This window comes from Piliocolobus tephrosceles, chromosome 11, assembly GCF_002776525.5.
Source record: "Piliocolobus tephrosceles isolate RC106 chromosome 11, ASM277652v3, whole genome shotgun sequence".
NCBI lineage: Eukaryota > Metazoa > Chordata > Mammalia > Primates > Cercopithecidae > Piliocolobus > Piliocolobus tephrosceles.
The window spans coordinates 125,295,054-125,312,821 of record NC_045444.1 but is presented as its reverse complement, the minus strand read 5'-3'; the positions used below and the strand labels follow the sequence as shown (position 1 = coordinate 125,312,821).

General features: G+C 52.3%; 1 protein-coding gene across 10 annotated transcripts in view; it reads left to right on the top strand.

The window, feature by feature from the left end:
• The window catches only part of HDAC4 (histone deacetylase 4), a 343,637-nt gene that overhangs the window by 233,184 nt on the left and 92,685 nt on the right, over positions 1–17,768 (top strand). For all 10 annotated transcript variants that reach the window (XM_023228691.3, XM_023228693.2, XM_023228694.2 and 7 more), the window contains 2 exons: positions 2,651–2,772; positions 16,010–16,141. In XM_023228691.3, the coding sequence (XP_023084459.1) occupies positions 2,651–2,772; positions 16,010–16,141 (254 nt within the window). The remainder of the gene's footprint in view (positions 1–2,650; positions 2,773–16,009; positions 16,142–17,768) is intronic.

Below are 17,768 nucleotides of genomic sequence, written 5' to 3'. Positions count from 1 at the left end.
GTAGTGTGCGGTGTGGGTGTGAGTAGTGTGTGGTGTGGGTGGGTGTGAGTAGTGTGAAGTGTGGAGGCGAGTAATAGATGCACGTGTGAGTTGGGTGAGCTGCGGATGTGAGTGGGTGTATTGTGAAGCGTGGGTATCAGTGTGTGTGTGACGTGTGGAGGTGAGTCGTGTGAGATGCAGATATGGATATGGGTGAGGTGTGTGTGGGTGTGAATAGTGTGAGGTGCAGGTATGTGTGGGTGTGAGTAGTGTGAGGCATGGGTATGAGTAGTTGTGTGATGTGCGGATGTGAGTGGGTGTTACTAGTTGTGTGGTGTGCAAATGTGAGAGTAATTGTGTGCGGTGCAGGTGTGATTGCAGCAGGGATAGAGCTTCACTTCTCGCCCTTCTGAATGCTTCTTCACGGAGGGCACACGTGTGCGGTCTGGCCTGGGACCATGTGACCAGGGCTGGGCAGGTGTGACCGGCCCCGTTGGTGAGGGCCACCCTCTCCTGGTGTCTGAAGGGCAGACGCACCGTGGGGTAGGCCCTGGCGGTGAACTGGGCTATGCAGGAGGTGAGGTCACTCCTGTGGGGTCTCTGGATCCATCCAGGTGGTCCAGCGGGGCGGCGCTGGCATTTGGGGTCAGGGCTGAGCCCCTCCTGCACCTGCTGCTCTGCTCGTTTTAAGGTTTGACAAGAAAGTGGGGGTTTTAGCACTGAAAGCTCCTCAAAAGATCAGAACAGGAAGAGAAGGTCTGTTAGATCTTAAACCAGTGTAACTTTTGCAACTCCTGCTTCACTGTAAGCAAACCCTACCGTTCAAATATAATAATAATTTTATTCTGTGTATTTACATGGTTTATTATTATGTAAATGCTGATCTTTTTAACTCATGGGATGCATGTGCAAATCACTCCGTGTTTCCTATGAAGGAAAAAGTGAATGCAGACATGGTCCCAGACTGTCACTTGGTGTTGAAGAAGTTTGGAATCAGCCAAGATCATATTCCCCATAGGACACAATCTGAAAATACTATTTGGTAGAGAAAGAGCGTTGCCCCCAGACCTTTTCATGAGATTGTGAGAGGATGGGCAGAACTGCAGGGAAGAGAAGGGAGGCTAGCACAAGGCCGTGGTCCCACTTGGAGGCCACAGGCCCTGCACAGGTGCAGACAAGTGTGTCCCAGCCTGACTGCATGGTGGAATTCCCCGGGAAATAGCCAGAAGCTGCTTGGGGTTGGAGGTGTGCCCTGAGCAGTGGGTTGGGACGTGGCCTGAAACTGTGCGGTTTTCCGGAGCTCCCCGACTCCTCAGGTGATGCATGGCCCAGCACTGCATGGCCCAGAACCCCACGGCCCAGCACCCCACGTTCCAGCACTCCACAGCCCAGCACTCCACAGCCCAGCACTCCACGTTCCAGCACCCCACAGCCCAGCACCCAGTGTTCCAGCACCCCATGGCCCAACACCGCACGGCCCAGCACCCCACATTCCAGCACCCCACAGCCCAGCACCCCACGTTCCAGCACCCCACGTCAGCACCCCACGGCCCAGCACCCTACGGCCCAGGCGCCTGGGCTCGCCTCCTCGATTTTGTCTGCAAGTGTCTTTCTGCACACTCTTTGCGCTGGTGTGCTCTCAGATATTTAAATATACACCTGTACCCATTTACAAGCTCCCATTCTTAATTCAAATAACTCCAGGTGCATTGCTGTGGCATACTGTGTGTTCAAATAGTCTAACAAATTCCAAATAAGTAAGTTGGCAAATTTGTTTCTAGTCATTAAGCAGATTACACAGTTTAAAGACTCAGAATTTATTCCACTCAGCACAGTGTTTTGAGCAAGACTGAGCTGTCAGTGCCATCAAAAAAGGCCTTGCTGATGGTCATCTGGGTGGCAGCCTGCATCCCCGCTCTGGCCCAGGGCCCACCTCCTCCCATGTCCCTCCTCTGGTCATCCTCCTGGCAGACTACTCCTGTCTTGCCGCCTGGAGGGTGTGGAGTTGTACCCGGCTGTCATACAGGAAGTCCCTTTCGTAGGTCAGCTCCCTGGGCACAGGGTATCAGTAGCTGCCATCCTGTTCCTACCCCAGAGAGGGAGGTGACTCTGGTGAAGGCGCGGATGACGATGGGTGCCTTCTGCTGAGAGGCGGCCCCATGGGCTCCTTCTCTCCAGGTGGCAGAGACAGCCCCAGACATCATAGCATTTGTTCTTAGACCGTTTTTTGGCCCGTCTCGGCTGCCTATGACCTCACCTTTGATCCCTTACGCCACAGCCTACTGTCTTCCTCTGCCCCTCCCCACCAGGGACAGGCTCTCTGAGTGGCCAGTGGTGGCCCTGGTAGAGAACAGACCGGGCTGGAGCCATCTAAGAGGACAGGGCCAGGTGGAGAACGGCCACCAGGAAAACCGCCAGAGGTGCTGCCCGTCCCAGCCCCGGGCCCTGCTGGTCCCACAGGGTAGGATGTGGGCATTGGATGTTTACTTGCTTGTTTAGCATCCTGTTTGTTTCCTTTTAACTTCAGCTTGACCCTAGGGAAGAGGTGCGTCTGTTGAGGTGGGGCTGAGGTTTCAAGGGAAAGATCATCCTGTGTGTGGCTTCTCGGCTGCAGCGTGCCTGGGGCAGTGCCCTGGGCAAACTAAACTGTCTGTCTTTGCCTTCTCTCCAGGAAAACGCAGCACAGTTCCCTTGACCAGAGTTCTCCACCCCAGAGCGGAGTGTCGACCTCCTATAACCACCCAGTCCTGGGAATGTACGACGCCAAAGATGACTTCCCTCTTAGGAAAACAGGTCAGTGTCCCAGGCATGCTGTGGGCCGGGAGGCCTCCTGCACAGGCACCTTCCACGCCACAAGCCACGCAGGGCCCACTGCTGTCTTCCACTTAGAGAAGGAATCACCTGCAGATTTTTAAGTATTTGCTCCTTTCATTAGAGCATCATTTTGAAAAGATGTCCCTAAGCATTTCCTTATTATTTATTCCGAAAGAAATGAACCTCACGCATGTACACCACTGCTGAAGACTCCAACTCACTTTGAAAGCACACTCAGTTTAGTCTTGTTTCGGTGGTGTGTTAGGCTTTGCCACACTGAAGGGCATCCCACAGTGGTCATGGGATGAAGCAGTTCCCGCTGGTGGGCCACGTGCCGTCTGAAAGCAGGTGAGCCTGCGGCCTTCAGGGATGGCTGTGGGCAGTGCCCGGGCAGCAGGGCCTTCCAGGAGCCCAGAGTGGAAAGGAAATCTTCATGAGAAAGAAATTCAGTGTGTCCTGCAGGGGATATCCCAGCTGGGCTCAGAGTTACGTGCCACTGTTCTGTCCTAAGCCAGATGGAGAAGGACATTTAGGCACAAGCAGGTGCCTGGACCATCTTCGAAGCAGGGAGAGGCGGCTGCAGCAGTGTCTGATAAGTCAGGACGGAACCTCTGGAACTTTCTCAGGGGCCACGGAGGAAGCAGACAGTGTCTTTAGATAATGATTAAGGTGGCTGTGGGCAATGCACTGCGGTAGCAAGAAGAGCAGAGGCCGGGGAGGGCCTTCCAGAGGCTCTGCCCAGAGAAGTGGTGAGGGCAGGAGCGCAGCAGGCGCTGAGGGCGGGCAGTGCCTCATCCCAGGTATGGACAGTGGATCCCACAAACTGCAAGGCAGTGTAGGAAATCCCAAAGCATCCTCCCTGGGGGGCGGCTTTTGGAGATGAAATCCTAGGGGCACCACTTTTTCTTGCTAAACAGATTCTGTATTATCCAAAGGTTTCGGCCAATTCTAGGCGGAAACAACGCACTCAGTCACACGAGGGCTTCTTCACTGGAGCAGTGAGGCTTTGTGAGGGGCTGCTGGGGGCCGTATCAGGCCAGCCACGTTCCTGGAGCAATGGGTCGTATCAGGCCAGCTGTGACCCTAGGGGAGTAGGCCATATCGGGCCAGCCACGTCCCAGGTGCAGTGGGCTCTATTGGGCCAGCTGTGACCCTAGAGGAGTGAGTTATATCAGGTTGGCCATGTCCCAGGTGGAGTGGGCCGTATCGGGCCAGCCATGTTCCCGGTGGAGTGGGCCCTATTAGGGTGTATAGACAGTGGTGTCCCTGGAGCAGTGGGCCATATCGGGCCAGCTATGTCCCGGGTGGAGTGGGTCATATCAGGCCGGCCATGATCCAGGTGGAGTGGGTCATATTGGGCTGGCCATGTCCCTGGAGGAGTGAGCCATAACAGGCCAGCCATGACCTCAGAAGAGGGGGCTGTGTTGAGATGGTGGAGACCCTGCTGGAGAGGGCCATATCAGGATGGCCATGTCCTCTCCAAGTCAGAGGCACAAGAATCCTGCAAACATGGGTGCATTTCCATTTGGGCCATAAGCCTTTATTGGGAAAAGTCAACCTAGAGCTGCTGCTGCTTTGAGTTTCATGGGTGTGAGCCTGTGGTTCTTACTGATGCTTCTACTGACAGTGGTCCTGGATTTCACCTGGAGAGCGCCCTAAAGCTCGACAGAAAGAACCGATTTAGAGATCCGTATTTTTTCCAGAAAGATGTGCCCAGTAATATCAGGAGAGAATCTGTGGGCCGACTCTTGCAGATTGCCCTGCAGGTTCCCTTTCTGGGGACCGATGCTATTATTAATCGCATTCCATCAACAAAACCAAAGTCCACAGTGAGTGGTGGGCCCTGTGCTGGGAGAGAGACCCGGGGAATGGGGAGGCGAGGAACGTGCCTACCTGGAAGAACCCTGCGCCAGGAACTGGAGCGACAGCGAGGGCGGAGGGTGGGAACCCGGAGGTGTTGCCGTCAAGCGCTGTGGGTTGGATCTGTGCTCACTCACGTAATGGTTCTGTGTGCCCAGAAGCAAATGCCCTCCGTTCCCCTGGCCTCCGTTTCCTCCTCAGCACAGTGGGTCTACTCACACGCACATCCTCGCGGCTGTGGTATGCACCTAGCCCCAGTGTCTCTTCTTGTCCTGGGAGTGATGGCTGTGGCACTGACTCCAGAGCCACAGACCCGGGAGGGAGCGTCCGGCGAGAGCTTGGCCGCCAAGCCGAGCAAGTCGGCCTCACGTGGGGACGTGCCTTCCCACCAAGGACCCCAGAGCTGTTCCCCAGCACCTCCACACCCCAGCTCGTAGTAGAGCAGCAGGGATAGGGGAGCCCTCGGAGCTGTTTGCAGTGGCTCCTCCCGCATCACAAACATCAGCACTACCCGGGGACCAGCCTCCTGTTCTAAGAAACAGAACCCGGCATGAATACTTTGTAGCAAGGAAGGCTAGCAGCATGGGAGATGACACCCTGTCACGGCCCTGCCCTGCTGTTCGCCATCAGAGGCCTTTCTCCCATAGGCAGGGCCCCTGCCATCCCTCGCAGTCTCCGTGGCCGTTGGCTTCCTGTGCTGCCTTGTGGTTCTCTGGGGATGATTGGAAGCAAAGTCTCCCACACCGTCTACTGTGCTTCTAACCTTGTGATAGCACCACCCTCCAACTCCCCGCTTCCTTGAGAATGGAAGAGAAAATTCTCTTCTCACACTTCGGGAAATGTTATTTAGAATACGTAGTGCTCCAGAGGAACTTAATTAAGATTTGATTGCATTATCAGTTTTTTAAAAAGACATGACTACCACATTCATAATATTAATAACATAAAGATTTCAGAGAAAATGTTTAAACCACTTAAGAGAATAGTGTGTAGTTACACACCCTGTATTACCCTTGACATATCTGTCTACTTTCAAACACGTGACGTCACTCATTCTAAGTAATTTACATCTGTGCTTTTCTGCAGTAATTGGTAATATGAAACACGTCATTACATTTTAGTTACGAAGTTCCTTGAATGAACTGAAATGATAATCTTTAATAATTGTGATGTACACTTAAATAATTACATGATTTTGACTTTACATTACCTTATACTGACCTGGCACACAGTTTGCCCACGTCTCCATCTCTAAAGGGCTACTGTATGACCTGTGAGCATGTGAAAAGCTTTGCCCCTGTCTTGTGAATTTTGTCATCACCCCATGCATTTTTTGCGTGTCCTTTGCTGGCTCTGCTGACAGGTCACATCTGTACCAGCTCAAATGTCTAACCTCCCTGGTGAAAGCAATGCAGTGACTCCTATTCTGAGCTTGGGCATATTCCGGGCATTCACGTCGCCTGTGCCTGTGGGCAGGACCAGGTGCCTGAGTTTCTGCCCAGCTCCTTCACTTGCCACCTTGGGACTTGGAGGAGCTCTTGAACCTCTCTGTGCCTCAGTTTCATCCTCTGTGAAATGTACCTTTAATTTGCTTCTCTCCTGGGGCTGTCATGAGACGTGAATGAATTAATATTTGCAAAGTCCTTCGAGTAGGACCAGATCAGGGTGCTTTCTGCTCTTGCTTCTCTACGCTGTTAGGGTGATTTTGATTTTTTTCTCCATCCAATGACTGGTAACTGCCGGACCCGGCATCCCCCCACCTCCTTCCTTCCGTACCCAAGTTCAGGTAGAAACCAGCAGGAGCCACTTGCCTCCACTTAGAGAAGGACCCCAAGGATGGGAACACCAGGATTTATACCAAAAATCTGGCCAGAAGGGCCCATCTTGCTCTGTTGGCTTTTCAGGGCTCATCTCCTCGTTCCTGGCTTGCCTTCACCTGAGTGCCATCTCCCAGGAGCTCAGAACTAGGCTGGGCTCGAGAGTCAGACCCCTCTACTCAGGGCCTCAGGTCCAGCTCTTCCTGCCAGAGGCCCCGCCCCTTTCCTGGAAGACTGGTGGCAGGGGTGTCTCCACTTCAGAGGTCTTCACCTCCTGCCAGATTTCGGCCCAGGGTGAGGTGGTGCCTGGTCCCTTCCCATGTCTGCGCAGCCTCAAGGGTCACCCTGACTTTGGGTTTCTGCAGACTCGTGAAGCTGCCAAATGTGTATTTTAAAATATAGTCATAAGAGACAGAACTGTGTGGATCACTGTCACGGACATAGGATGCCGGATCTTTCCTGCACTGTGTGGTGCCAGATAGCTTCACCGGAAACTGCATTGAAGCAGAGCCTTCGAGTCCACGTTCGCACTGAGGAATGGAAGCTTTTCCACTTTTAAAAGCAAGCAGCCTTTTGTCATTTTGATGATATTGAAGGATCTTATTTTTCCCCAGTAACATCTTCATCGTCTTAAAGATATTAGTCATCGTGTATTTTTTATAATGACTCTTACATTTTCCCCTCATGTGACTTCTGATAGATGAAACAAGGCCAAAACAACTAACTGTTGTCCAGCCAGCACAGTTCTTTCCCATTTGTCAGCAGTTTCTTGGACCTGAGCACTGAAAACCTTGCACTCCACAGAACTCCTTGGCCAGCATCCTCGTGTGTCCCTGGGCACATGGTCCTAGCAGCAAACACTCTCCCCAGCACGTGTCAGGACCCGGCTGCTGGCCTGGGCTGTAGCACTGCCATGGATTATCCTGGCTCTTTTAAGGAAGCAAAACGTCAGAGCTCATGTTCAGTGAGACGTTGGTGACCTCAGCCTTGTTCCGGCATTCTCTAGCCTGCCTGGTGGGGCTTGGTCCCCGCAGTTGGGTGTGAATTGGGAGGGGGCTGGGCTGGTCCTAGGGATGGAGTTCTGATGACCCCTATATGGATCATGGATCTGAGCAGTCAGCCAAAGGTCCTGGGCTCCCCCTGCACTTGCCTCCACGGTCAGCCTTGAAGAGGGTTCATCTAGCTCTGCCCTCCTCACCCGCGGCCTTCCGAAACCAGTCGCTCAAGGTCACGGCTGCCCATGGGAAACATCCATCCATTGCTTAGATGTGCAGATAAGTGTGCATTTTCCTCCATTTTGGGGGGGCAGCTGTCCTGCTTGGTGAGGAAGAGCACAGGGCCTGTGGCCAGGCTGGCGCCCACGACGCTGTGTCCTGGGCAGATGAGACAACCTACTGTTGTGTCCACCGGTCTGCAAGGTGGGGCGGTGGGTGTCCCCTTCTTGACTTCATGGCTGTTTCATCAGTCAAGCCCTACAACTCGTCAATAGGCTGGCTTTCTCCTGTATACTAGTGACCTGAATAAAGTTACAGGTACTTTGTTCTTATCCATGTGTAGATAGGCTCAGGGTACTGTGAAATAGGACCAGAGTGCGTTTTCCACCCTGACAAACATCCCTCAGTTTGGGAAGGGGCTCTCTGTTTCATGCAGAGCCTCTGACCATTGCTTGTCATCTCTTGTTCTAATGCAGTTTGCAGAAACTACTGGAGAGAGGGGTGGGACCAGGCAGAAATGGGCAGTGCCCACACTTCCTGCTGCTGTATGTAAAACTGTGGTATATACTTCAGGAGGTGCGGCGTGGTGAGACTCCCTGCTGCTGTGTGTAAAGGTGTGGTATGTGCCTCGGGGCGCAGCGTGGTGGGACTTCCTACTGCTGTGTGTAAATGTGTGGTATATACATCAGGAGGTGTGGTGTGGTGAGACTTCCTGCTGCTGATGTTTTTAAGGTGTGGTATGTACCTCAGGAGGTGTGGTGTGAGACTCCCTGCTGCTGTGTGTAAAGGTGCCGTATACCCCTTAGGGGGCGTGGCATGGCATGGTGAGATTTCTGTATACCCCTTAGGGGGCGTGGCATGGTGAGATTTTCATGGTGAGATTGATTTCCTGTGTGTAAAGGTGTGGTGTATGCCTCAGGAGGCGTGGCATGGTGAGACTTCCTGCTGCTGTGTGTAATGGTGTGGTATATACCTCAGGAGGCGCAGCGTGGTGAGTATCCCTTCAGCTGCCGCTCAGACAGTGGCTGGTGGAATCTCTTGTTCCTCAAGCTGCCTTTGAGGAGACAGGAAGAGGGTTAATGTCTATAATGCCCACCAGAGCCAACTCAGCCAAGCTTCCTGCTACCAGGTAGGCAGCCTCCCACAGAGATTCAGGGGCTCTTGTGCCGGGCTGGGTCCTCCATCAATTTCATGTTCTTAAAAAGTGAGCGTGAGTGTATTCCGAAGGTTCTGAAATAGGCTTTGTTGTGCCTTTCCAAAAAAAGTTAGAGGAATGGTGAGTTTCGTTACATATTCGGCAGTTTCTGTGTCAGGAACAGTGGGCCACCAGGCGCTCTGTGCCCCATCCTTCCAACTTTGACATCCATCAAGCCTGAACTCTTCCTCATGTGGACGGTACCAGGAGCTCTTGAACTAATCGTTTTCAAATACGTGTTTTTTTCCACTGTTCAATGGTAAAACTACACTGAGATTGACAGCAAATGAAATATTTTCATTGAGAGGACTGAGGAAGAAAGTGTGGAGGAAAGCACGCCACCTGCACGCATCACACACGGTACCTTCTTTAAAAGAACCACAGAAGTAATGCATGCGTATGATAAATTAAAACAAACTCAGTCCACACACCCTGAATCATACTTCCCAGAGATAGCTGCTGTTATTCGTTTGATATGTATCTGTCCAGATATCTTTCTCTGCCCATGTGTAGGGTGTGTATCTGTGTATCTGTGTTTCAGTGTGTGTGTCTGTGTTTGTGTGTGGGGTGTGGATCTGTGTTTCTATGTTTCTGTGTATGTGTTTCTGTGCGTGTATCTGTGTTTCTGTGTGTGTATCTGTGTGTATGTGTGTATATCTGTGTGTGCGTATCTGTGTTTGTGTGTATCTGTGTGTATGTGTGTATATCTGTGTCTATCTGTGTGTATCTGTGTTTCTGTGTGTGTATCTGTGTTTCTGTGTGTATCTGTGTGTATGTGTGTATATCTGTGTCTATGTGTGTATCTGTGTGTATCTGTGTGTATCTGTGTATCTGTGTTTCTGTGTGTGTATCTGTGTGTATGTGTGTATATCTGTGTCTATGTGCGTATCTGTGTTTCTGTGTGTGTATCTGTGTGTATGTGTGTATATCTGTGTCTGTGTGTATCTGTGTTTCTGTGTGTCTGTGTTATCTGTGTATCTGTGTTTCTGTATCTCTGTTTCTGTGTGTCTGTGTGTCTGTTTCTCTGTGTGCATCTGTGTGTGTATCTGTGTATCTGTGTTTCTGTGTATCTGTGTGTGTGTCTGTGTTTCTGTGTGTATGTGTGTGTGTGTTTCTGTGTATCTGTATCTGTGTATGTGTCTGTGTTTCTGTGTGTGTGTGTATATCTGTGTATCTGTTTCTGTATCTGTGTTTCTGTGTATCTGTATGTGTATCTGTGTGTGTATCTGTGTTTCTGTGTGAGGGGTGTGTATCTGTGTGTGTCTGTTTCTGTGTGAGGGGTGTGTATCTGTGTTTCTGTATATCTGTGTGTGTGCGTGTCTGTGTTTCTGTGTGTATATCTTGTGTTCCTGTGTATCTGTGTGTGTATCTGTGTATGTACCTGTGCATCTGTGTGTGTGTCTGTGTTTCTGTGTGAGGGGTGTGTATCTGTGTTTCTGTGTGAGTGGTGTGTATCTGTGTTTCTGTATATCTCTGTGTGTGTGTGTTTCTGTGTATCTGTGTCTCTGTGTATCTGTGTGTGTATCTGTGTTTCTATGTATCTGTGTATATGTGTATGTACCTGTGTGTGTATCTGTATGTCTGTGTGTCTGTGTTTCTGTGTGTCTGTGTATCTTTGTTTCTGTGTGTATCTGAGTTGTCTTGTTAACAAAAATACCCATTTTGCATCTTCTCCTCTACCTTTATTTTTAATTAATATTATATTGTGGCCATTATTTCATTTCTACGTATGAAGCTCAGTGCCTTTCTCTCAAGTAGTCTAAGATATAGATGTAAGGTGGATTGTTTTCTAGTTACCATTTTGCCAGCAACTTTGAGCACCTTTCCTCACTATGCTAGTATTTCTGTAGGAAACGTTCTGAAAATGGAACTGCTGGTTCAGAGAGTATGTATATTCTAAAACACTGAGCAAATGATACCCCCTCCCAGCAGCCTTAGAGTCCATTGTCCCCACCCTCTCCATGAGCAGGACGGGATGGTGCTGCAGTTCATTCTACCGATTTGGCCGGTGACAAAGATGGCGAGCCTGTTGGTGTTTGAGTGAGCAGTGCCGTCACCATCAGTCAAGGGCAGGCGTCACCGCCAGTCAAGGGCAGGCGTGTGTGCTTCTCCCTCCCCAGGATCACATGAGCAACGTGCTTCAAGGTCGAGGGTGGCTGGTGCCCCGGAGCTGGGCGCCGGGGCCGCCCCGAGCAGGCCCTGTCTTCAGAGCCACCCTGTGCCCAGCATCTGGAACCATGCAGGGCACACGAGGTGGCTCCCTCCATGCTGAATGGACGTTGTTTGGCGGCAGTTCGTTTACCTGTTCTTCTATCAGGCGTTGTCTTTTCTTGTTCCTTTGTAGGTACTGTTTATATGTTGTTTTCAATCCTGTGTTTTCATGTATGATAGAAGTTAGATTCCAGTCTGTCATTTGTCTTCTTAGAATTATCTTTTTATTTATTTTATTTTATTTTTTTTGAAACGGAACATCGCTCTGTTGCCCAGGCTGGACAACCTCTGCCTCCTGGGTTCAAGCGTTTCTCCCGCTTCAGCCTCCCAAGTAGTTGGGACTACAGGCGTGCACCACCACACCTGGCTAAGTTTTGTATTTTTAGTAGAGATGGGGTTTCACCATGTTGGTCAGGCTGATCTCGAACTCCTGACCTCTGCCCGCCTCAGCCTTCCAAAGTGCGGGGTGGCTCACAGGCGTGAGCCACCATGACCGGCCAGAATTATCTTTTTATTTTTACCAAAGTAAATAAATGTACATTCACGAAGACCCCCACGACGTTCATGACGGGAGAGCGGCCGTCCCTGACTGCCTGTCCAGCCTGCGCTATTACAGCTTGTGTCACGTTCACAGCAGAACCAGAGTCCACCTGGGCTGCATTCACCTTGTAGAAATTTTTCCAGAAGTTGATGGTTTTTTTTTCATTTGCTTAGTTTCACACCTGCCTGTTATTCAGGCCCACATTTCGGCATACTTAGGAGACGCTCCTCCGCACAGCAGGCCTCCTGGTGCGTCTGGCCCCACTGCCCGGTGTGTCTGAATGGTCTGCTCTCCCGGCCTGGCCCCCGCCTCCTCTCCCGGGCTCCGTGGCCTCCTTTCTGCGGCCTCCTTTGAGCTTGCTTTCCTCTGCCATCTTGGTCATGCATGTATTCCAGTGGCTCTTGGAGCAGTCGTGCATGGAGCATGAGTTTTTGGAGTCCTCGTTACTGGTAAATATCGTTATCCTGTTACACCCTTGGTTGATCAGTTGGTTGGGGACGGAAGTCATTTCCTGCAGGCTTTTCAGGTCATCGTCTTGCCCTCAATGTGGCTGTTGCCGAGTACAAAACTGTTCTCAAGGCCGAACCTTTGTCCCCAGAGCTCTGAAGCAGTTTGGGATCCCGCAGGTGGGGGATTCCTGGCCTCCGTGTCCAGCTCCTCTTCAGCTGGAGAAGTAGGTCTGGAGTTTCTGCTCATGATTTTCTCCACCCAGCTGATTCTCTCCTCTCCTGGCATTTTCAGCGATTTGTTGTAGGATCTTTGCACTCCCGTTTTTCATCTTTTTGTCCTTTTATTCCCCCTTCTGACAATTCTCAAGTTTTTCTCCAGCCCCTTCCTTCTGCACTTGCGTTTTTGTCCTCTTGTCTTTATCCTCTTTAATACTTCCTTTGGTGTCACTTTAGGATTTCAAGGCAGAGCAGCTGGAAGCAGTTACCTCCTCTCTGCAGCTCTGCCTGCGCACCCTGTCCCACGGCGATGTTCTGTGCATCTCTGCTTCTAAATCAATGGGTTCTTTCCTCGCTGGCTGCTGGACATTGCATCAGGCCCACAAAGATACCGCCTCCACGCTCATGCCACGTGCACGCATTTCCCCTCTGTAAACCCGGCCGCTAAACAGTTAAAGCATTCTGGCTCTGAGAGCCACTTCACCTGCAGCTGACTCTCAGGATGTTTAAGTTGGGAGGAGCGAGCCTGTCTCCATCAGAATTGCTTCTGGCAGAAGGATGAAGGCACCTGCTAGGCATTAGGCACTGTGTTGAATTTTAAGGTTGCGATTAGAATGTTGTGCCGCCTTCATTAGTCATTTACTTGATTTGGCTTCAGGAGAAACGATCTCACCTGCTCCCTGTTCCCTAAGGAGCAGACACTGCATTTGGAAGTGCAGTTGGCATCCTTCCTGCCCTCACCCATACTTGGTGGGAGCGACTTTTCCATGAGGCCTCTGGCCTGATACTTTGGTTCTGTCAGTGTACCTGCAGCCCTCTTAGGGGTGGGATCCAGTTCCTGCAGTTCCTCTGCCTGGCCACGTCGTGCCTGGAACGAGTGGAAGACCCACGAGGGTGGTGAAGTGGCTGCTGCACTGAGCCGGTGCACGTGCAGCCTCCACCCTCACTGTCACCAGGTACCAGCTTACCTGCGTCTTCCACTTTGGCTGCCTTTGGCAGAATTATTGGAGTTACAGGCATTGTGCAAGCTTTACGACACATGCATTTGAAGGACTGAAATTGTAGGTCACTATGTCTTAAGTCAATCTATGAAGTAATGAGGGAGGGCAGGAAGCAGGAAGGCTGGCCACCCTGAAAGCAGGCAGTGAGCTGGTCCTTGTGGTGTGCAGCTCCCCCAGCTGCCTTCTGCCCCCTAGGCCTTCTCTGTTCTCCCCAGAAAGGCCACTTCATGTGCCCTGGGGAGGCTCCAGCGTCCCCCTTCTCTCCTGGTCCACATGCTGCTGCTCAGTCCCCTCCCCCAGCCCTGCATCCGAAGCCCTGCTTGTCTGATAGGTTCTGGGGGCAAGTCAGAGTGCTGAATAGCCCACAGGGCAGGGACGAGTGAAGGGCCCCAGCCTCATGCCATGCTGTCCTTGGCAGTGCTGGCATGGTGTCCTGGAGCCTCCTGGTCAGCTGCAGCCACCCTGCAGGCAGAGCCAACCAGGGACGTGCAGTCAGCTAGAATCAGGGAGGCCAGGCAGGTGTGCAGGCTGGGAGGCAGAGGATAAATAGGTGAGGGGACAGAAGAATTCCAGATGCTGAGAAGGCAGCTGTGAGGAAAACAGGGCAGTGGGGCTGTGATGGGGGCAGTGGGGCTGTGGGGGATCAGGGCAACCTTGGGAGGGGTGTGGAGCAGAGGCCTGAGGAAGGGGAGGGGAGGGGAGCAGTGGGGTGAGGCAGCCGCCACGGGGCTCTCCTCGAGAGTCTGTTGCACAAGGAGTCTGGAGTGCCTGGCAGGGCTGCGGAGGATCTGCCGCCCGACTGATGACCTGGGGGCAGCGTGGTGACCCCCACAGGGCCTGGGGGAGGCCGTGCACTGGGCTGCAGTAGCACAGCCAGTCCATGGTGACCTGGAGTGACCACGTCATGCCTGCCTCCCGATGCCACATGTCCCACTCCACGTGGCAGGGCAGCCACCGAGGAAGGCCTTCGACACAGGGCCGGGGACCCTGTGCTCTTCTGTGGGCACACACAGCCCCTGCCTCTCAGAAGTGGCTCCTGCCCACCATCAGCGGCTCCTGTCCCAGGCCCGGGGAGTCCCTGCAGAGCCCATGTGGGTTTCAGTGGAGATGTGATGGTGGGAGAAGAGGTACTGTTTTCTTGCCTAGTCATCAGCTGGGTTTTTTGGCTTGGCTTTTTTTGTTGTGTTTTGTTTTTCGAATAATGGCAAGAAACCCAGCGTGGAAATAGAAGTGGAGCATGTGAATCTACGTTTGCCTCGGTCGGTTGTGTTAGGCACAGAAGCGTGCCCTGGTCAGTAACCCATGGAGAGGCCGGCTTGTGGCTGAACCCGTCATCTGTCGTCATCTAGGTCCTCCGAGCCACAGCACAGAGGCCTCGCCCCCTGCAGGGCAGGCTGAGGCTCAGAGTCTGGCACCTGCTCACAGCGCCTCTGGTTTCTCTGGGAAGCCTGTTTTAGGGAGCTTGCTTCTCCCACATCCTTCTGAGACCTGCAGGAAAACTGTCCCTGACTCAAAGCCTTTTCCAGAGTGGGAAGGTCCTGGGCTGCCCGCGTGTCCCAAAGAGTGAAGTCACATGGGGCCTGGTCCCCGTCGCCCAGCCACGTCAGTCCTGCTTCCAGGAGAAACTCCGTCTCATTCCTTGTTGCTCTGGAAGCAGCGCACTTCCTGTTCCGGAAAGATTGAGAACGGCAGGAGTGCTGATTCTTTAAAAAGAGGTAAAATCTCCCAGTTTGCAAATCTACAAGTGGTAGAACCTTGAAAGTAGCCAAGTAAAACCTCAGAACTCAAAGGTTTGTGTGACACACGTCTCCACGGCAGTATTCTTGGCGCTGTTCTGGACTCTGAAAGCCAGTAACCTCTCCCGGCTGGGTTTGGGGATTTCTTTGCCTCCGGTTTACATCCCTGGTGCTTCCCAAGGCAGGCCCTGCCCCAGAGGTTTGGGTTCCAGATGCAGACGAGTTGGGAACCACCACGGGCTGGAAGATGCAGATTCGCAAATGGCTCTGTCCGCACAGGCAGAGCGGTTCACAGAAACCGACCCACGCCCAGTACCTTCACCCTGTGGTCAGCTGAAAGGTGAAGCTGGCACAGGTGTTGGGATGGGCTTTGCTGAGCCTCACCAGGTGGGTGTGGGGATAGCAGCCTCCCACTCTGGAGGCCTCACTGACTGACATAGCTGGGGCGACGCACAGGTGAGCAAAAAGTGTGCACCGTGGACACCGTCCTCACATCCCTGGGCCCGGTGTCACGTCCCTGTTTGTCAGTCTTCGTCTGGTTTTAGAGCAACACAGCTATAAAGATAGGGGTGTATTATCTAGAAGAGCATTAGTTATGAGACATCGCCATTAAGTGACTTCACACCTCAGCAACCTCCTGCCACGCCCAGAGAATCAGCTTGTCAGTCCTGGTTCCCATCTGCTGGAAACCGCAGTTGTGGCCGGATTCTGTGAAGATACTGCCAGCGCTTGCATAATGCTGTGGTCACAGAAATTTATCCAAAGCACCAGATACATTTTATTCATGATTTGGAACTAATGAATGGGAGTTAGAATCCCCTGCTTTGTGCGTTCCCGTCACTCTCCCCTGCAGCAGCACGGCAGTGTTGAGCGAATATGTATTCCCCAGAGTGCATATTTTTAAAAAACCACCAACAGGATAACCTTGAGCCCAGTGGTATCTGCCTGGCTGTAATGACATCTCCTTTCCGTGCAGCTTCTGAACCGAATCTGAAATTACGGTCCAGGCTAAAGCAGAAAGTGGCCGAAAGACGGAGCAGCCCTCTGCTACGCAGGAAAGACGGGCCAGTGGTCACTGCTCTAAAAAAGCGTCCGTTGGATGTCACAGGTATGTCAGCTGAGCAGGTACACCTGCCCCACTGCCCTCTTTGCCAGGCCTTCCTGCCCTAGGCGATTTCTCTCGGGAGCCTCTGAAAACCCACGTGTCTGCCTGATGCTGTCAGCCCCCAGTGTGGTCCTGTTCCCATGATGCTGGAAGTGCCAGGCCCAGGGGACCAGGCTTGATGACTCTAGCGTGTCTAAGCCAGGCCCCGCTCTCGGCGTTAGTGACTCAGAGCTGGTTCTAGCTGGGCTCCGGTACACGAGGGTCCCCCAGCTTGGCACTGCGGGAGATCCGTTCAGGAGCTTGAGTTGAGGCTTCTCTGAAGGTGGATCTTAACCAGTGCCATCCTAGTAGTGCTGAACCGTGTTCCCTGCCCTGCTCTCCGCTGTCCCTGAGCAGTGTCTGAATCACCAGGACATGTTAACGTCTTCCCACACCAGAGCACCCATCAACTGAGCAGGAGGGGGAAGCAAGGAGTGAAGTTGCTTCAGGTTGGCCCTAGTGACGTGTCACGGTTGGCCCCATCTAGTGGTGGACACGCAGAAGGACAAGACTGGGCAGAGCACCATCCTGAAGGCTCAGCCGTCCCTCTTGAGGGCATATCCCCATCCAGAGCACCACCCACCCCCAACCACCACTAGGGTACACCCCCTCACCCACTGCTCCTGAAATCACAGCACCAGGATAAAGGGGCTGCTTGGGGACAGCCTGGATAGGGGGGAGGCAGTGGACATGTTTGCACAACAGAAAGCGTTCGATTTGAAGGCCAAGGCTCATGGTAGCTGGTCTGTGAAAGGCATAGTTCCACTGAGCAGGCTGTTGGCCTAGGGAAGGCTGGGAGGGGGCTCCTGGTGCCATGCCCTGTGCGTGTGAGCGTTGGCATCACGGACTCTGCTTCTGCAGTGAGGTGAGAGCCAGACCTCCCTGCTAAACACAGGGCCCTGCCTATTTCTCGTGCCCTGTCCCCTGTCTACTTCAGGAGCTCTTAGCCCCAGTCTAAGGGTCTGGGTCTGGATATTTGTGGATTTCTATTAAAAAGTATCTGACACCTTCGTGCCCGGGGATCTCCATATTTGTCATTTCTGATGCAGGTTTCTGTCCTCTGGCCATTGTAGTTACACACAGACCTTGTCTACAGCCATCAAGAAATGTTATAATCTAAAGTTTCACTAAGTCTAACTGAGTGGGGAAGATTTGGTTCAAATGAGGAATCATGTGAGTTAAAAGCTTGCAAACTCCAATGCAGCCTTTTTTTCTATGAGCAGTGCCTTGCTTGGCCAGCTCTAATGGACCCGTGAACCGTTGCATTTTGTTTTTTTTTTAAGTGTGCAGTGGATGAGACAGAGTCTTCAGCAAGCTTCTTCTGAGTGTTAAAGCTGGTGTTCCTGTTGTCACCCAGTGACTACCGAGAACTGTTTTTGAGTCAGCACTGGGCTTGGCACAAAAATAGTGAGACAGAGTCCTTGCTTGGAAGGAGCTTGTGATCTAATTTGAGCAAGCAGCACATCACACGTGAGACCATCCAGGAGTCATGCGTGACGGAGCCTGATCAGTGCTGAGCTCACCCAGGAGTCATGCGTGACAGAGCGTGATCAGTGCTGAGCTCACCCAGGAGTCATGTGTGACAGGGCGT